Raw genomic sequence first — 19,204 nt, 5'->3', positions numbered from 1 at the left:
TTATTCAAAAAAAAAATTGCAATTGTTATTTTTGTGTCAAACTTTTATGAATTATTGGTTCGTCTCATCGAGGGGAATCAGAAAAGTAAAAAATTATGATTTTAACCCAAATATTCCGGAAAATATCCAAGTGAAAGTCCAAAAAGCTGGTTTGGGCTTTATCTTGGATATTTTTTAAAATATTTGACTAAAAGTCATAATTTTTTTTTTCCCAATTACTCTTGTCAAGACCAACCAATAATCCACAAAACTTGACGCAAAACTAACAAATGCAAAAAAATTTTTTGAATAAGGACAAAAACCAAAAATTCCAAAAAAAAAAACAAAAAACTAAACACCTTATTTGATGTACAATTTATTACGTCCTTTGTAATTTTTATTGCCCTTTCTTAGAGTTAATGTTTTGTACTTGTATGGTGAAAGGCAACAAAAAAAAAAAAAAACCAAGGTGGAGCCATAGTTTTTGCCTCATTTGTTTTATCGATTTCTTTTTCATCATAAATTGTTCCACAAATCCACCACCCAAACATAGAGCTTAAAGTTTTGGTTCAAAAAACTTACTGTATTTGTTTTGACAATTTTAACAACTTTTTTTTTCAAAACAAATTTTTTTAATAAAGAAATCGGTGAGATGTCATGTTATCATACCTAGTAAAAAAAAACCCAGCTATCGCGTCGAGAAAATTTATCAGTAGACAAGTTAAATCCATTTCAAAGGGATTAATTCCCCCCGATAATTCGTACTCAAGCCATAGAACGCTTCGCAATCGGAAACTCATCCAATGCTACTAAAGCATCGCTCCAGCAGCTCTCCTCTTCCCACCGCACATTACTGTGGTGCTTATCTAAAAGTACATTGACTCTACAATTATGTGTGGTGGGAAGAATCGCTGGGAGCAATGCTCTAGAAGCACCGGACAATTAATCTCTCTGTCAAAACGTCTCTAAAATAGGTTAGAAGATAGTTATATTTCACATGTCTTTAGTCCAAGTTACACCACAATTAGAAGTACTCAAATTATTAACCTTGAAAGGTAGGGACAAATTGTGTGAATTTTCTTTTCTTTTCATGATTAGTGGGTAATGAGAATTCTGGGCATATGGGGAATGATTGAGACTCTGTACCAGCTATCTAAACCTTCATTCTGAGAAATATAATACTCCTAAACAACCTTAATAATTGCCCCTCTCTCCTCTCTCTCTCTCTCTCTCTCTCTCTCTATAGTTGAGTCTGTCTCAAGTCCCTTCTACTCATACCCCTCGATTGGAGATTACATGGGTACTATTGTTATTGTTGTATATACGAGTAAGATACTAATTGACCAAATTGCTATCCAGGCAAATGGAAAATAATAAGGAAACCTTTGTTTTCTAGAGTATTAGTTAAAGGGCATGTGTCTTGACTTCTCCAAATTGTCCCTATTTCTGCCATTTATATATGAAAATGTCGCACCATTATTTTTATTTTCACAACTCTAATCACCTTTTCCACAGTGCAAGCTGTCATTATTTGTTTATTCTTTACCACAATAGCTGGGATTATCATGTCACTTTCGCCTCTCGAAACTCATAATATATTATTGGGATTTGGATACTCGCCAGCAGGGCCGGCCCCGGGTAAGCCCGCAAGCCCGTCGACTTGGGCAACCCCTCAAGCTAGGGCAACCAAAAAAAAAAAATTCATGTAAATATAAATACGTATATATATTTTTTTGGACCGAAACATAGCATAAAAGATTGTGCTGATTTGTTGGTTAGTATGGCATACTTAAGTTTCCTCAAGTGTACGTATTTATGATTTGTTAAGAAGTGAAGGGTCATTTGTTGTTGGTGTACATTTTTTATTTTGGAAGATACTTCTTCTACATCAATAATTAGGGTGTGTTCCACTTACTAAAATAAGTATTTATTTTTTAAATTAAATTTGATGTATTGTGAGAGAATGACATGTCTCATAAAACAGAAAATAAGTATTTAAAAAATAAGAACCTTAACGGAACGTGGCAAACTCCTCCAAAAAAAGAAGAAGAAGAAACAACTACTTGCATTCGCATACTCACATAGTGATGTGTGCAAATATGAAAAATATACATGTATATGTATCTACTATATACACAGAACTCACCAATTTAAAAAACTTCAATAAAAAAATTAACCATTTTTAAAGTCAGGTTTGTATTTTTTCGAGTTGGTCCATAATTTTTTTTTTTCAATTTATCATTAAATATAGAACAATGATCAAAATAAGAAAATAAAAAAAATGAAAGTTAAAATAAATAGAAACCCATCATGTTTTTTCTTTGAATCGAATCATGCTAAAGCACCATAACCCGAATTCCATTCTAATTTTAATTTTTTGATAGAATTCAAACTAAAAGCAAATTGTGACCTTGATTTTTTTTAAATTTTTTATGACTTAATAATAATCGGGCAACCAAGCTTGAGGTCGGGCTTGGGCAATTCAAATGTCGGGGCCGGCACTGCTCGCCAGTCCCTTTGTGGGGCTTGTCGGTCCTATAAAACTACTTTGTGAGTCCTTTCTAGATTAATTTTAATGATCGAAATTGTTCATTATTAGAACTTGTCGAGACCATTAATCATGCCAAAAATTATGTTCATTCGATGTCGATAGATATGTTCAAGAAACTCATTTTTGTTGCAAAAAGTGGGATTTTTTTTTTTTTTTGGGAAAACACGGAATCGAAAATGTTTTCCACAACGTAAATGTGTTCTAAAAATGTATCAATCGATATCTGATGAACATAATTTTTGGGTGGTTGATGGTCTATAGGGACATAGGAAAGTGCAAGGGTGAGCTGCCGGTCCAGCCCCAACCTTGCTAGAATCGCCCTATATGTATGTAAAATGCACATTAAATATTCATAATATACTACATTGATGGAGCCGGCTCTAAGCTAAAACTCGAGGTGTGGTCGCTTTAAGCCCCTGAAAAAATTACAAATTTTGGGGGCCCCTCCTACTTTGATACCCTTTATAATAGTAGTCCATAAAAGGACCTTATCTTTAATATTCGTTTTAGGCCCCCGAAAGTCAGGACCGGCCCTGCATATCAACCCCTTCAAACTTAAAAAATAAAATAAAAAGTGCTGTGTATATGGAAAACAATTACTTCCTTCAATGTTTATATGCATGTTTTGCCAAGTACTATATGCATACAGAGTGACTATATTTTCCAGAATATTATCCGGGAAAATGACGGTCTAAGACATGTTTTGATAATTAATACCCGCTGAGGACATTTTCAGCATTAACAAATGTTCTTAGCTTGTTCTTGGCGGGTATTAATTATCAAAACACGTCTTGAGCCGTCATTTTCCTTTATTACCCCTTCGATTTTATGCTTGAATTTCACACTACATGTAAGGTAAACTTAAAAATTCAAACAACCATTTGAATATGTAGAATTACAGGTTCTAAGTTGCGGCCTTCCCTCCATGTAAATTCTAGCTCCCGGTCCAATCTAAGTGGATTCATGAAAGACCAAGTGCTTAGAGAGGATCCCGGTCCATACTCTTGTGAGCTCCCCTCCTTTCAATTTCGGGGGGCAGTTCCTAGCACTTGACACATCAATACTTCTTATTATAAACTGAACAACTGTGCTGCTTGCACAGATAATTTTACACATTTCTTGCACATACATTTTTGTGGGGTCCATATCGGAGTCCCACAAAATGATTCGAATCACTCATATTTTTTAAAATATTTGTTGGAGGGTTCCTGTAAAAAATCAACTCCAACTGATATCGGTAAGGGCTTTCTCAAAATTCCTAGGGCAAAATAGAATAATTCGCCCTATGATTTCTGAGAAAGACCTTACCGATATTCGTAGGAGCTGATTTTTTACAAGAATCCTCCAAAAAATATTTTAAAAAAAATGAGCGATTCGGATCATTTTGTGAAACCCCGATATGAGCCCCACAAAAATACATGTGCAAGATATGTGCAAAATTCTCTGTGTGAGAATCATTTCTGTAAACCGAAAGCCCAAAATTTGTCTACCTGTTAAGAAAAGTAATATCTCTGTATAATTGGATCGAATTGAAAAGTAAAATCTCTGTGGGCAAATCCAACTAATTTCGTGCTCGAAATTGTACTTTACAGTCTAAACCCAAATTGGAGAGGAGTTGAACCTAAATCTTACGATGGGAGAGGATACTCTGTGCTGAAAACTCATGTGCCTCTGCGCTGAGAGATTTTCTAACTGTTGGATTTAAAACACAAACAAAAATCACACAATCCAACGGCTGGAAAATCTCTCGGCACAGAGGCACATGAGTTTTCGGGACATAAGAGATTGGACCCCTCTAAGAGCATCCATAGTGGAATAAGCAAAACAAAAATTGTTAAAGTTAGCAATGTTAGAGCATCAGCAGTGGAATAAGCATATGTGAAGAATAATCAAAACATGTCACATCATATTTTGATTATCCATTTAGAGATTACTAAAGTTAACAACGTCAAATCCCACATTGGTTATTTTTTGCCCATAATCAAAACCAATGGGCCCTCAAAACTTTTTTCCTTCATTTCACACATACTCTTTGAAAAAAAGGGTTTTTGAAGGGAAAAAAAATAGTTTTTCGAAGCAAAAAACAGTTTTTCAAAAAACACACTTTGTTCACTTAAAAACTATAAATACAATTTTGAGAAATTTTGAAAGAATTGTATTTACACAAATAATTTTGAAATTTTAAAAACTATAAATATAGTTTTTTAAAAACAGATTTTGTGTAAAAAACAATTTTCTATAAAAGAGTTTTGAAATTTTAAAAACAGTTTTTTGAAAAACACACTTTATTTACTTACAGTTTTTAAAATTTTTGAAAAAATTGTTTTTTGTAAATAAAAAGGTTTCTGAAAAAAAAAAACAGAAAAAAAATCTAAAAGTTACAATTTTTTAAAATTATTTTTTGAAAACATTGTTGTGAGAGAGAGAGAGAGAGAGAGAGAGAGAGAGAGAGAGAGAGAATGTTTTTATGTAATGTTGGTGTACTTGATTAAGAGATAAAATTTGGTTATTGACAACATATTGCTAGTTTTGATTATTGAAGAGCCAAAATTTGATGAGTTGTTAAGAGGTTGCTAGATTTGGTTATTCCAATGTGAGCACTTTTTTGATCTAACATTGCTAACTTTAACAATTTTTTGTTTTGCTTATTCCACTGTGGATGCTCTTAGATCAAAAAAGTGCTCACATTGGAATAACCAAATCTAGCAACCTCTTAACAACTCATCAAATTTTGGCTCTTCAATAATCAAAACTAGCAATATTTTGTCAATAACCAAATTTTATCTCTTAACCAAGTACACCAACATTACACAAAAACATTCTCTCTCTCTCTCTCAACAATGTTTTCAAAAAATAATTTTAAAAAATTGTAACTTTTAGATTTTTTTTCTGTTTTTTTTTAAAACATTTTTATTTACAAAAAATAATTTTTTCAAAAATTTTAAAAACTGTAAGTAAATAAAGTGTGTTTTTCAAAAAACTGTTTTAAAAATTTCAAAACTCTTTTATAGAAAATTGTTTTTTACACAAAATCTGTTTTTAAAAAACTGTATTTATAGTTTTTAAAATTTCAAAATTATTTGTGTAAATACAATTCTTTCAAAATTTCTCAAAATTGTATTTATAGTTTTTAAGTGAACAAAGTGTGTTTTTTGAAAAACTATTTTTTTTTCCTTCAAAAACCCTTTTTTTCAAAGAGTATCCGTGAAATGAAAGAAAAAAGTTTTGAGGGCCCATTGGTTTTGATTATGGGCAAAAAATAACCAATGTGGGATTTGACGTTGTTAACTTTAGTAACCTCTAAATGGATAATCAAAATCTGATGTGGCATGTTTTGATTATTCACATTTGCTTATTCCACTGCTGATGCTCTAATGACACTCAGGTTGCCTTTCTTTCCAAGGATAGATGCCATTAAAAAAGGAATAAAATATCTCCAATTTTCATTTGTAATGTGTTGAATCAAATTGGATTTGTACCACAACCAAATTCTGCTAAACCAAGAAAGTTGACCTTTTTGTCAGAGTCTTAGTTCTGAAAAGAAAAAAATTAGTTTTGTCTTTCTTTTTCTTTTTCTCTTTCTCTTCACAAATCAGATCCAAATCCAACATAAATGAAATCAATTGGAACAAAACAAAAGGATAATTAACCTCAAGCGGTTATCCTGGTGGTCTTTACATGCTTGGGACTTGATGGTTTACTTTCATCTAAGGTTTAAGGTTTTATTTTTCTTGTCAGCAACTCTTTAGGTTCACTTCACCCGCTTACGCGCGTGTGAAAAGGCTATGTGAGAAGTGTTGCAGTGCTTAGTCCGAGGTGGACATAGGTTGATCCGGGACACCGTGCATTATCACAAAAAGGAGGCTAGTTTTAGTAGTTGCTACTTGCTTGTTTGTCATAATAACTCATTCCAACTGTTTTACAATAGCCACCTCATCTCAGGTCAAGAATCTGCTAACTTGCCTTTGTCATCGTTTCCTTGACAATCAACTTCAACAACACAAAGGACAACCTATTCCCATTACTCAAGTCCATTGCAGGCTTGCAGCCAATTCAGATTCAATTTTAACAGATTTTTCCTAATTTCAAGTATCAATTGGGCAAGGAATGGCCATATTGGTGGAGCACCTCCCAGAAAAATTATCCACTCAAATCCTCCGTACCGAAGAACAGTGATGTCTGTATTTTTGGTATCTCGGTGTATTTTCTCATTCATCCAATCAAGTGAGAGTTTAAAGACATATGAAAGTTCACATGCGGCCTTGTTCGTTTTGGGATCTCAAAACCTTTAGGCATGATCTCTAATAAATTTTCTCTATCTATCTCTTTTTCATTCATTACTTTCAAAAACCTCGCTTAAAACCAAAACCAAACAAGCAGGATCACCGATAGAGATATTTTTTTGGTATTGACAATTTGAACACAAAGTTCCTTAAAAAAAAAAAAAGCAGCAGTGCATGCCGAAATAAGTATCTGAAATTTTGGATTAAAAAAAAGTATCTGAAATTTCTTAGACCACTTAAATACCAGGCTAGGCAAATGAGTGTTTTAGTCATTTTAGATAGCGTGCATAAAAGTAAAAGTCCTTCTCCCCTTAATAGAGCCTCTCTAAACTAACTTGAGCTACAGTTACCACCTACATCTGTTGAGTAGCTGTTCACTAGGGATACCTTATTTTGGTATCATTCAACATTTCAACTTACACTTTTCTCTCTTCTTAACTTTTGAAAAATGAAAAAGAAAAGAAGGAAAGAGAGAAAATTAGTAAGAACTTCCAAGGAAATAACATATTTCCCAGTCTCCACCCAGGCTGCTCCATCAATATCCCCCTCCAATTCTAGTGACTTAACTGAGACTGTTAATACATCAAAAGAACTCCTCAAGAATAATACTGGAAGTCCAGCACATTGCAAAACAGGGAGGAAAAAAGGTGCTGCAATTGCTAACAAAATCTATAAAGGTATAAACTCGTTCAAAAAGGCTCGATCCAGGTTTCTATGATGTTCATTGACATAATTCCGGAATACACTACCTCATCTGTATACTAAACCGCCACTGCATCAATCAAATGGATTTCATGTCATCAGCCAGGAAAGAGACGGTCCAACTTGGCTTATAAAAAGTTAGAGGAGTGTTAAGTAAGGCTGATGGCAGTAGCGTAGGCCCGTACGAAGGTTAAAGCTTGCTCAGTGATGGCCCTGTTTCTCACTTGCCTCAGCCAATCATTAATAACTTCTGCCGCTTGTGTGCCCTTGACACCATTCTCAAGAGAATCTGCTGCTTCGGATAGCTTTCCTTCTGCTAGGAGGCTCTCCACTCTGTTTATAAGAGATTCGATCCCATCACCAGATTGGTCAGCCTCGTTAACCTGCACTTACAAGCAGCGCGGAAAAACGCTTACTCAGTTTGTAATCATGCATTACAAAACTCTATCTGGACATATAGCACTCGTAAATGCACCTTCAATGAGGACGCAACATGAGCCAAAGAATGGGTCAGAATGCCGCCGCCGCCAGGCGGTATCAGGCTGAAGTGCCGCAGCGTCCCTTTTAAGGTATCAAACTGCAAAAATAACCGAGTTCAGATAAAAACCAAGTTTCTGTTTTTATACTGGTGTTATTATGCTTTGAAACACAGGCACTAGGTAAGTTGAGCAAAAGAAAACAATAAGGTCACGCATTCAAATGCTCCATCCCCTTGAGCAGTAGAGGCAAAGACAGCCAACAAAATCCAGTGTAAGCTTTTCATCGAAATAAAGGAAGGTGGATGAAGACTTTTCTTCCTTTTTGTTTTTTTGGTTTTGTTTTTGTACAAGGAAAATAAACTAGAGGGATAAAAACTAAACCTTTGGCATAGTTTGCACGAATTAACTCGTACTTGAGCCCACATTCTTATGCATAGCAGGCCAAGCTTCCTACCACAACACCGCAAAATGGCCTTTCACAAGAACAAAGTAGGTCCATCACACAGATAATTTTCTAATAATACTCCTACTTATGGAACTTCAGGCCGAGTTTGTTCATTAGCCGCCAAGTGCGATAATCATTCACATGAAGTGAGACTCGCAAATACCTTCTTAATCAGTTCATCATCACTTTCCCCTCCATTTATAACCGCAGAAGTGCTAGAAGAAATGGAATTTTGACTTCCACTACCAAATGTTTGAGCGCACAATCATTCGTTGTGTGTGCACACCGAGTGAGTTCCTCAATGAAATGGACTGTAAACCCTAAAAGTTCTCCCAACCTATTTGATTTCCGAAATTTGCCAACAGCTTACCAAATGAAAAAAGATAAAAAGCCACTAAAGGCAAGAGTTGTCACCCAATCAGGCACCTGAAGCATGAAACAAAAGACCAACTCATTCCTCATGAATATTCATAACCTTCATCATCCATAGGGCCTTTTTGTTTTAGTGGCCATTTTTTGTATACAGGACAGCATTGCCTTAATCCTTTTTGGTAATAAAATTATTTACTTATCAAAAAAAAAACCTTCATCATCCGTATCGATGCAGGCAGCAGCTTGAGACTACGTCTACATCATCAATAGGCCCAACATGATGCTGAGGAAACAAAACAACTCACCTTGTCCCAAGACGCCCTACCACATTCCTAAAAGAGGCAACTTAGTGCAAGAAGCTCCAACTATAATGGATTCTTCCCCAAGCAGTGGCTCCTTATTCCAGGAGAGGTTTCCATGACTTGATCCCACACCACCGGGGATGACAACATGACGCCATTCTGCTTGGCCAAGCCACCCTTTAAATGGGTATCCGTCTCCCTCTAGAGGAGGGGGTCTAGGGATGCTAATATGTGTGCATCCTTAACCCCATTCCTGGAGAGGTGGTTTCTGTGACAAGAACCTATGGTACATGTTAGAGCTTGTCTCACATTGCTTAACTATAACTTCCAAAACTAGTATATGTGTCTGGGCGGCCGCTCCATTCATCTCCAATTGGTTTTGAGTTGGATGCTTCAACATGGTATCAAAGCTAGGTTTTCGGAGGCTTTTGGACAAGACTCACTTGACTGTTTGTGCCTTTAGTGGACCTTGTTTTGTTGTTTGTTGTGATCCATATGTTATAGATCCGTTGTTTATCTCTCCACGTGCGAGTCAAAGGTCGCATGTGTAGGGGAGTGTTAGAGCTTATCCCACATTGGTTAATTATAACCTCACAAACTAGTATATGTGCCTGGGCGGCCTCTCCCCTTGTTGCCAATTGGTTTTGAGTTGGATGCTTTAACACCACCAACGGCAAGCCTTATTGTTCAGCCAAGCCACCCTTTACGTCAACAAAATGCTATCTCTACTTATACCGAAAGGTCAAACTATGGTATGATAAACTCAAGATATAATGCCTTCCCATAAATTGAAAACTTGATCCTTTATGAAGAAGCTCAAATTTCAAACAAAAAGACTATTTTCTAGCCTTTAACAAAGATGTAGGACAGAAATTTCCTTTTTGTTCTTAGAATCCCATTCTAAATTTTAGGACCTCAATGCCCTAAAATTTTACAGCATTTCAGAATTCATATCATGTCCAGGTGCTCATACCCAGGCGGTGGATACATCAATATGCTAAGGCCAGGACACACCCACTCCAAGAGATTATGAAGTCGGTCCACTTCCCAATCTTAGTAATTCCACCTCAATCCAACATCCCAAAAGACACCATCTACGAAGCATCTTTTGCCAGCGAGGCTTCTTTTTAGACTTCAAGTAGAAGGAACAAAAAGGGAGGGAAAATATCTCTCCAGCACCTCATCTTCACATTACCAATGATGCCCGCACTTAACATCACATCCCTTCCCCAAATTAGCCAAATACTCTTCCAAATCCTCTCCCATGAGACATAGGAACTTCCAAAACAGTCCAATCACCCCAACAGCCAACCATATTTTGTCTTCACTGCCTTTCTCCAGAATTTATACCTCTCACAAGCATATCTCCAAAAAGGACTTGAAATGGTAAATCTATCCCCAGTTGATTTGCACTGTAAAACCTCAGAGAAAACAACCCACAGAATCCTCCAAAGGAAAAGAAAAAACACCTACCATACAGACTATATCTACCCCGGCCCGCACGCGGCCAAAGGGTAATTATGGACCTCTTATCTGTTACCCCAAACAGACAAGGGCTACAGTCAATGCTCTTTGACAATAACGAACACTAATACACAAAGAATGTAGTATGAGAACAAATATGAGAAGATTAAGCATAGCAAACAACTAAAAAGCTTGCCTTATGCTTCAATTGCAATATAGTATCCGTGCCCTTGCTCTGTGTTTCTTTAGGAATTGATGACAGAACCAAATCCAAAAGAGGATCTTTAGCATCGCCTTCAAGATAAGTGTGCAAAGCGTGTATTTCTTTCTCAATAGGTAGCCCTTGAGATAATGCATCTTCCAATGCAAGTGCTCCCTGCAGGCCGCAAGCACATAATGATAAGACTCTCCACAAAACATAAAAAAGCAGGAGAAACAAAAGAAACAGAATAAAAGGGTTGTTAAGGGTTTTAAAAATTGTATTAACTAACAAAAGAAATCAAATCAGACAATATTATTAAATAATCAACATAAAGGGCGTCCATTTTCCCTCTTGATTCTCATTAACTAAAAAGTTATAATTCATATCTTTCCAATATAGGGATTTGACAGAATCTTTTTCCCCCTCCTGGTACTGTTTATTTTTTTATTTTTGTTGTACATAAATACATACCAACTTTATTGTTTTTTTTTGTTATTTTACTTTATTTATGTGTGTGCGAGCACGCGTGACTGACAGATCCCATTAGGGAAGGATCTCAATATAAGCAAATATCCAATCATGCATAAGACATATATATCGTATTAGTTCGTAACCCCCCAAAAAAAACTTATCCGAATTCTGCAATACCTGAATTGGTTTGTTCCAAAAGGCTGTTCACTCAAATCAACAATGTGGCATGCCACATGCCATACTTCAATTTAAATTCTGGGCCAATAATAAACAGTGTTCCAAGTGAAAGGGAACAAAATTTAAACACTGTACTTGAATACATGATTTCCCAACAACCACAGAACTCATATAAGAAATGAACAACCGCAAGTGTCTAGAGACATTGGTCGAATCATTTTCTGCACAACTGACAATACTGATCTTGTATAGAGGACAAAGGCATAATGTTCATGGCTAAATCTAAGATATGGAAAAGCGATTATGGCTGTTGGTGCGGCTGGAAATAAAATGAGTGGGGATGACAGAGAACTTTGAATCACTCTAAAGGCCTTTCAGAAATCCCACCTAAAAGCGTTGAATGCAATCTCAATATTGAAAGGAACAAGAGTCTCACCCAAAAGCTTAAATGCCATCTCCTCAATTCGTGACCAAATTTGACTACCATCTCACCATTGAAAGGAATAAAAATCAGTAGAGAAACTATTTGATTGGTAGCCTACTTATAAATTGCAATACTTGCTTGTAGAGGAGCATATTAGCATTTATACTCGTAAAACAAAGTCCAAATAACCTAGGAATTACAAGCACCTCCTTGGTGTTGACAAAGATCTTGATCTTCTAAATCCATATTAGTTTGGTAAAACCAAACCCCTCAAAATAGTCCCCTATCAGCTGATACCTACAACATTACCCACTGGTCACTACTAGAGTACTGTGTTTCTAAGAGTGATGGATTATGTTCAAGCATGCCCACCCATGGGCAATCCACATGTTGCACGAGTAAACCTACATTGTCAAATCCCGCAGATTCGATCAAACTCGGTCCCTCTAAGGAAAATCTGCTAGGCCCTCAGTGATCTTGGGTGGCCCTCCTACTATTGGCCTGATGAAAAATTCATAGATTGTTTATTTTCCATGTCAAAGCTGAGAGCCAAACATCTTAGACATGTATGTGTAATAAAAATTCCATTTTACCAGAAAGCTAACTTTGTATAGCTGGAGGCAGGAGCCAAGGCTTGCTGGTTCCACCCATATACTCTTTTTGTTAAATTAAATAGCTTATGATCCTTAGATACCACAACCAATGGGAACAATAACGACTGACTTGATTACAACCCATCACGTCCGTATCGCAGTCTCTATCAGAAAATAATGATAGTACTTACCAAAGCAAGCTTGTGAACAGAGTGACTCTGGCGAGCCTCTTCGGAACGTGCGTAGAATGCCATGCACAAAGCATTTATCTACAAAACAACCTTAACAGTATAAGCATTTAGCAAAACTCATTAAACCAAGGATTGACACCAATTTGGAAACTTCTCAGATTACAAGATGGATTTCTGCCATTCTCAGTATTATATAAGTTTGTCCAAATTTCAAAATCCGGTTATTTGACAAACTATGAAGTTCTTATAATCTTACATCATTTTCTATTGTATGGGTGTTGTCCATGTCGATCTCAGGCTCCAGGGTTGTCCCACCTTCCATTTGATAATTTATTCCTTCATATCTACTGTTAAATTAATGTGCAAATTTCACCACTTATTATTTCAGGTCTGATAAATTAAAGTGCAGTTCATTTTTCATATATTTATGTGATGCATTACTCCAAGATACAATATAGATTAGCTTTAAAGTACATTCCAAAAGCCACAAAAGGTCATATCTGTTGATGCCATTAACTATCTGATATGTACTCCTATACTACAAACTATCAAGAGCAGGAAATACAATATGACGAAGGAAATGCTTCTTATAAATGCGCATGATTATTGCACAGCAGCACAATATAGGGAAATTGAACTCGTCCATGGATATTTCTTTCAAACCTATCCATGGTCCAAAGCAAGTGGTTGTACTTCAATATCCATGGTCCACAAACATTTTCTGAAACTTATTATGCTCAAAAGCAAGTGGTTTTACTGCATAACACTGATAGGGATTTTTTTGCAAAACTCATTCCTATGTTCAATCCTGCGTTAGGAAATATTCAAGAAGTTATGATAAAATTTCATCAATCTTCAATTTCAAAATCAGTACTTCCAATGGACCAGATGGGTTGTGGCTGAATATGAGGTCTACAACTCACATGAGGGCAACTATATGGGGGAAAAGAAACTTCAACAAATATCGTACATGAAGATTTGCTTCTGCCATCTTTTCAATCAGGGATGCCTTCTCACTTGCGATAGCTGCAGCCAATTCTGCTTTTGATAGCTCCTGGACATTCTTCAACCTGGATTCTGCTTCAGTTTCCTGTCATTTAAAATACAACTTAAACTACAATTTCCTAGTTGTAATTTCTGGCAGAAAACATTGTCAAGGAACCAAACTTCACCTTCTGCTCAAGCTCGATCCTAAGTTTATCTTCTAGTTCTTCTCTAAGTGACTTGAGAGCAGCAGTAGCTCTCACTCTTTCTCTATTTAGTTCCTGAAATGGATTCAGTATTACACTCTTGACGACAGAATAATATCCTAAAAAACCAAGCCGGTGAACAATTCTGCATTCCTTTAAGGGCAATAGAGAGATCAAGATGATCAATTAGTGAAAGAATCTCCGTTAGTTTGGAGGTTAGATTACTGTTCAGCATAATAGAAAATTAATTTTTTGTTCCAGATATATTTATCAGAATTTCTAATTAATTGTAAGGGGTTCAAGCAACTGGTCTCTTAATTTAGTAAGCCAACAAGAGAGAACTTATACAAAAAACAAAGCTCAGAGGAAAAACATCTTTAAGCAACTCAAACCACAATTAGCTTTCAGTGTATAACTAAAGTGGTAGTAAATTCAAAGCATGAACAGCACAGCTGTCTAGTAAACTTGGATTCCCATAAATGCAGAAGGCAAACACGGTGACCAAACACAAAAGTAATACAAGAGCAGAAGAGCAAATAAACATGTAACCTTGTCCATAATGGCTGTCTCTTCAGCATACATAAGCTCCCTTGCCCTAGCATCCTTGAGTTCCTTTTCATACTTCTCCTGAATTAGGTCATAAAATATTGGAAAAAATAGAGCAATCTTTCAGTATATTGTTCCATCATATAGAAATATTTGAATTTGTTGAATAATATCAAAAACTGAAGGTATAAAGTTACTGAATATCTAGGATTATTGCAAATACCAAAATGCCCATAAACGAGAAGATAGACACCATGAAATTTGCTGGGAGCCCAAAATTACGAACAAAACAGGAAATCTTCTCTACACATAATTCCAGGCTTTCAGTCTGCTTTCTTCTTTAGGTTTCTTTAGCCAAGAAACTTTTGAAGCTCATTTCATCGTTACTAATCCAATGGGGTTTTGTGCAATAAGATAAATCTCAGTGAAAACATGAAATATGTTTTCTTCCAAGTTGGTGTCAACTCCATTAGATCTCTGAGAAACTCATCCAGAGGTAGAATGCTTTACTTAAGTAAAGAATATTTCCTCGTGCACATCTCATTTTGACAGGCCAATATCCCGTGTAATACAATGCTAGAAGGCAGTCTGTAAAATATCAAGCTTTGGACTTAGATGATAAAAGTGAAAACGATTGAAGTTTCATTTATGTCCAGGTTCCATTCCTTGGTTATTTATTCAGCGATAATAGGTAGTGCAACGCAGGCATGTATGTAAAGCTTTAATAAGTAAAGAATATTTCTCGTCTTTTTCCAATTTAAAAAGCTTTAATAAGTAAAGAATATTTCTCATCTTTTTCCAATTTAACAAGTCATTTTTCCATGTATTACAATGCTGCAAGGAAGAGCCTGCAAAATACCGAAAAATAAGCTTCACGGGTAAACACTATTATTGAAGAGGATTGAAGCTGCATTGATCTCCCAAATTCCTTTTTTGGGTTTTCAAAAAACTAGAAAAGTTGGCGCAAAACATACATGTATATAAAATGGTAAACAAAAGCCTTTCAAAATCCTATGCATAAGTCCATGACAAAGGTACTTGCAGTGGAGCAATATTTTCTCAAGACATGTTCAGCTCATGGGTATTGCGGGAGGTGACAATTGACACCATCTGTGCCACGGAAAGGGGAGTTTAGATGAGGATTATCCTAATATAGCTCACTTAGGGCAAACTAGGAAGCAACTACAAGCAGTTAAGGTTTCGGGATGCGATGAGAACAAAGGCCCCACCCACAACTACACTATTGGAGCATAAATTCAAAGGGAGATACTGAAAGCCTATGTTGTTCCCAACTGATGAAAGATTGGGAGATGGGGCAGCTATGACATCTTCTTGAGAAATTTTATGCTGTTCCTCAGAGGATGGAAAGGATGCTATCAGATGGATGATATCTAAGTCCGGGCCATTCGCTGCCAAACATTTTTATGAGGCTTTGGAGGGTTATGTTAGGCTTCTTTTCCCTTGGGATAGGGGTGTGGGCATGAAGGCCCCTTCTAAGGTCACTTTCTTTCTGCAGTTTGCACTGCATAGGAAAGGTTCTTACAACTGAGAATCTGATCTGGAGGTGGCAAATTCATCTCAACTGGTGCAGTTGGTGAGTGTGTGGGTCATCTTTTAATTATTGTGAGGTTGCCTCAGATGATTGTCCAAGCCTCCATTGTATCATTAAAGACAATTTTACTATAAACCAATTATTACAGAGTCAAAAATTTAAATTTCTTTTTGTAGAGATAAGTAGATAACCAACAATCAAACCTTCATCTTTCTCTTTTCTTCCGCGAAAATATGAGCATCCAACTCTGCTTGCCTTTTCTCAGCTGCATGAATAGCTTGTAGGAAATCAACAACCAGTTTTCCATCCTTGGATAAGTAAGCATCATTGGAATCTTCAATTGCATCAACCAAATCCTTCAGTTTCAGGAAACCAACAATTAAAGATGCATAAGCCTTTTGTACCCCAGGAACATAAGCATGAATTATCAAACAGTTGGTGCATATAAACTATAAAGTAGGGTATGGTAGCAGGTCTTTAAAAAATGACCTATTAATCTTCCCAAAAGAATGAAACCACTAACCTTATGTTTTTCAGATAAAGTAGAAATGGTTTCTTCAACCTTATCTCCTAAGTTATATTCATTTAGGAGGGACTTTGGTTGTTCCACACCATCACCATGCGCCTGCAAATGAATATCCCAATAATAGCCGTAAATAATACACCATTGAATTAAACCTTTGGTGACAGAAATATATACCCGCAAGTGGAGTGGTAGTTAAGTGGTAGGCACCGTGTACGATGCATTTCACAGGTGTTCAAACCTCACTAACTACAACTAACAATGCTGACTTACGCCGCGAGAGAGAGAAAGAGAGAGAAAGATTGATTTGTACCTCTGGCATGTCTTTAGCAGTTTGTTGCCGTATTGATATTGATTTCATCTCATTTTCTTCAACTACTGTGTTACCCTGGGGAAGAATGGGTGTGTTTTCAACTGTCTCATGCTGCTCTATAGTAGATTTCACTTCTGGTTTCATGTCAAGCGTCGATTCAAGAGATGCTCCGGGAGTTTTAGATTCATCATCAGATGTCACTGTAGGCAACTCTTTCTCTTGTACAGGTGCTACATCTTCTTTAGGTGTCGATTGAGGTTCATCATTTACCTGAAATTGGCTTTCTTTGTGTTTACTCAAATCATCAGGGTGAGGGAGATCTGAATGAGTTACATTGTCTTTTCCAGCAGGCTCCATATTTGGACTTCCACCTGACTCTTGAATACTGGACATCACATTTTTGTCCCTCAAAACTCCGTCTTCCTTCAAATCTTTATTACTCTTTGACAATTCCACAGGATCTTTAGTGCCAACTTTAAGCGACTCAAGAATACTACGCCGCCCTTCTATAGATCGCTGATTCAAATGATAAGCTGTCATGAGAACAGCCCCAAGCGTGAGAGTTCCAACGATTATCTTTGGCAAAGAACTCCCTGACTCAGGTGGCTTGCCTGTTGAACCAGACCCTTGGGGTGCATTTTGCTCAGATGCAACAGAGTATTGCTTCCTACAAGAAATATAGGGTGGTATCTGCACAAGAAAGATAGGATCATAAAAAAAACGTTGTGACAAGACCGATAGGATTGCTTCTGTATTATCTGGAGTACAAACTTGTGTTCATATAGAACAAGATAATTACAAAAAACAGCAGCAGCAAGAACTAGCATAGAATGTCGGCTAGTATCGAGCCGAGCTCAAGCTCGTGTAGCAAACGAGCTAAGCTCAACACTCTAAAACTCGGCTCAGCTCGTTTGGATAGGCTTGGCTTGTTTAGTAAATGAACTGTGCTTGGCGCTCAACTTGTTTACAAACTAGCCGAGCTCGAATACTACAAAGCTCGGCTCGGCTCGGATTGTTTGCACCCGCAGTCCTACACCATCAAGTGCCAATTGCCCACCATCTCGTTAGGGTTTGGGGCCATATAGGGTCTAGCTTTTGCTTACTCGCGATCAGTCCCACTATTTTGCGGCTTTGCATATAATAGAATAATGATCACTAGACATGTCCCCTCCACTTTTTCCAACCGTAAAAAAAAAATGGTAAATGCAGTTCTATGTACACATGAGAAAATCACATTAGTCCTTCCAAAAGATGAGATAGGGTGACATGCCTGAGCTGCAATCCTAGCAGGATTTCTTCTCAAGGATTGACGGGACGATATCTCCAAAATCGACCTGCGAAAACCAATAGTTCATCACTGCAACAGAAATTCATGAAACATAATGGGGGCAAATAGAGAATGCCAGAACCCTAACGAAGATCAACGAATGACAGCGCAGGCTGTCTAACACGCATGCCACTCATACAAAAACAATTGCAATTGTATTAAGGGTATGTGACGATAACAGTACCTCCGCAACATGCTGTTAGGGATTCAGTGAAGATTGAAGCGAGATTTTTGTGGGTACGAGGGAGTGATTCTCTGGTGTTGTTGCTTCGTGAAAGGGTTGAGGGGAGAGAGAGAGAGAGAGAGAGTTTTGCCGATAAATCGAGGCTTTTACTGCCCGAGCCCTGAAGCTACGGCGATCGAGGGAGAACCTTGTGAATTTCCCCACATTACATTTTACGTATTGTAGGCCTCTTTCAAAAAAAAAAAACATTTTATTGTAGGCCACTGCTAATGCCACGACCATTTCCTTTAATGCCACGAAACTTTACAAATTTTCATCTAGTCTTCCAGAAATACCCTTAACTCTCTTTCTCTCTCTCTGTTCGACGACTTGATTTGTCTCATGTTCCTGCAAACCCACTTCTCTTTCCTTTGCTATCAATCTTTCCAATTACTCCTTGTTGGTACACTCTGATTCAATTTCTAATTTCTTTATAGGCAGATTCCTGGACACCACCAAATAAGGCGTTGGATTTCATGCCAATTTTGATATGCAGAGAGAGAGAGAGAGATTTTGCGAAAAATGTTACACTTTGTGTTAAATGACAAAACTTACCGGTGGTCTTTGAATAATAGGCATGTTATGCATGCATTTGGTATACGGAGGGATTTTGGGTACAGATTCATGTACGGAGGAATTAATGGAGATCAGATGGGGATTTGGGTTTCTAGTGAGAGAACAGAGGAGGATGAGATGAATTTGATTACGGTTGTGGTGGAAGAAAAGAAGAAACGAGTGTTGATAGCGTTGAATTGAAGTGAAGGCACGATTGAGTTGTTGTTTTAGAATCTACTGAAACGAATTGGGACAGAGAACGAGAAAGATTCCCCATTTACTACTAACCAAGGATAGATTAGACAATAACCATAACAAGTCGTGGCATTAGCACTGGCCA

At 36.9% G+C, this 19,204-nt stretch overlaps 1 protein-coding gene across 1 annotated transcript; it reads right to left on the bottom strand.

Moving 5' to 3' along the window:
• Positions 1-7,447: 7,447 nt before the first annotated feature.
• On the bottom strand, positions 7,448-18,703 carry LOC131302433 (MICOS complex subunit MIC60, mitochondrial). Its single transcript, XM_058329089.1, has 12 exons — positions 18,271-18,703; positions 18,030-18,093; positions 16,760-17,449; positions 16,447-16,548; positions 16,127-16,279; positions 14,375-14,452; positions 13,808-13,900; positions 13,606-13,725; positions 12,636-12,713; positions 10,774-10,953; positions 7,991-8,092; positions 7,448-7,898 (listed from the first exon to the last, which is right to left on the bottom strand). Exons 1-12 carry the CDS (start codon positions 18,279-18,281, stop codon positions 7,665-7,667), a joined length of 1,905 nt encoding a protein of 634 aa, XP_058185072.1. The 5' UTR covers positions 18,282-18,703; the 3' UTR covers positions 7,448-7,664.
• Positions 18,704-19,204: the final 501 nt, after the last annotated feature.

The sequence above is a fragment of the Rhododendron vialii genome, chromosome 10a (genome assembly GCF_030253575.1).
Source record: "Rhododendron vialii isolate Sample 1 chromosome 10a, ASM3025357v1".
Classification (NCBI taxonomy): Eukaryota; Viridiplantae; Streptophyta; class Magnoliopsida; order Ericales; family Ericaceae; genus Rhododendron; species Rhododendron vialii.
This window is presented reverse-complemented; position numbering and strand designations above follow the sequence as displayed.

Bases quoted from the DNA above. Each gene is read 5' to 3' on its own strand.
- LOC131302433 (XM_058329089.1), bottom strand. The intron at 16,549-16,759 runs GTACAAATCAAT...ATTCATTTGCAG, and splicing joins CTGCTAAAGACATGCCAGAG to GCGCATGGTGATGGTGTGGA. The intron at 13,901-14,374 runs GTTACATGTTTA...AATCCATTTCAG, and splicing joins AGACAGCCATTATGGACAAG to GAACTAAATAGAGAAAGAGT.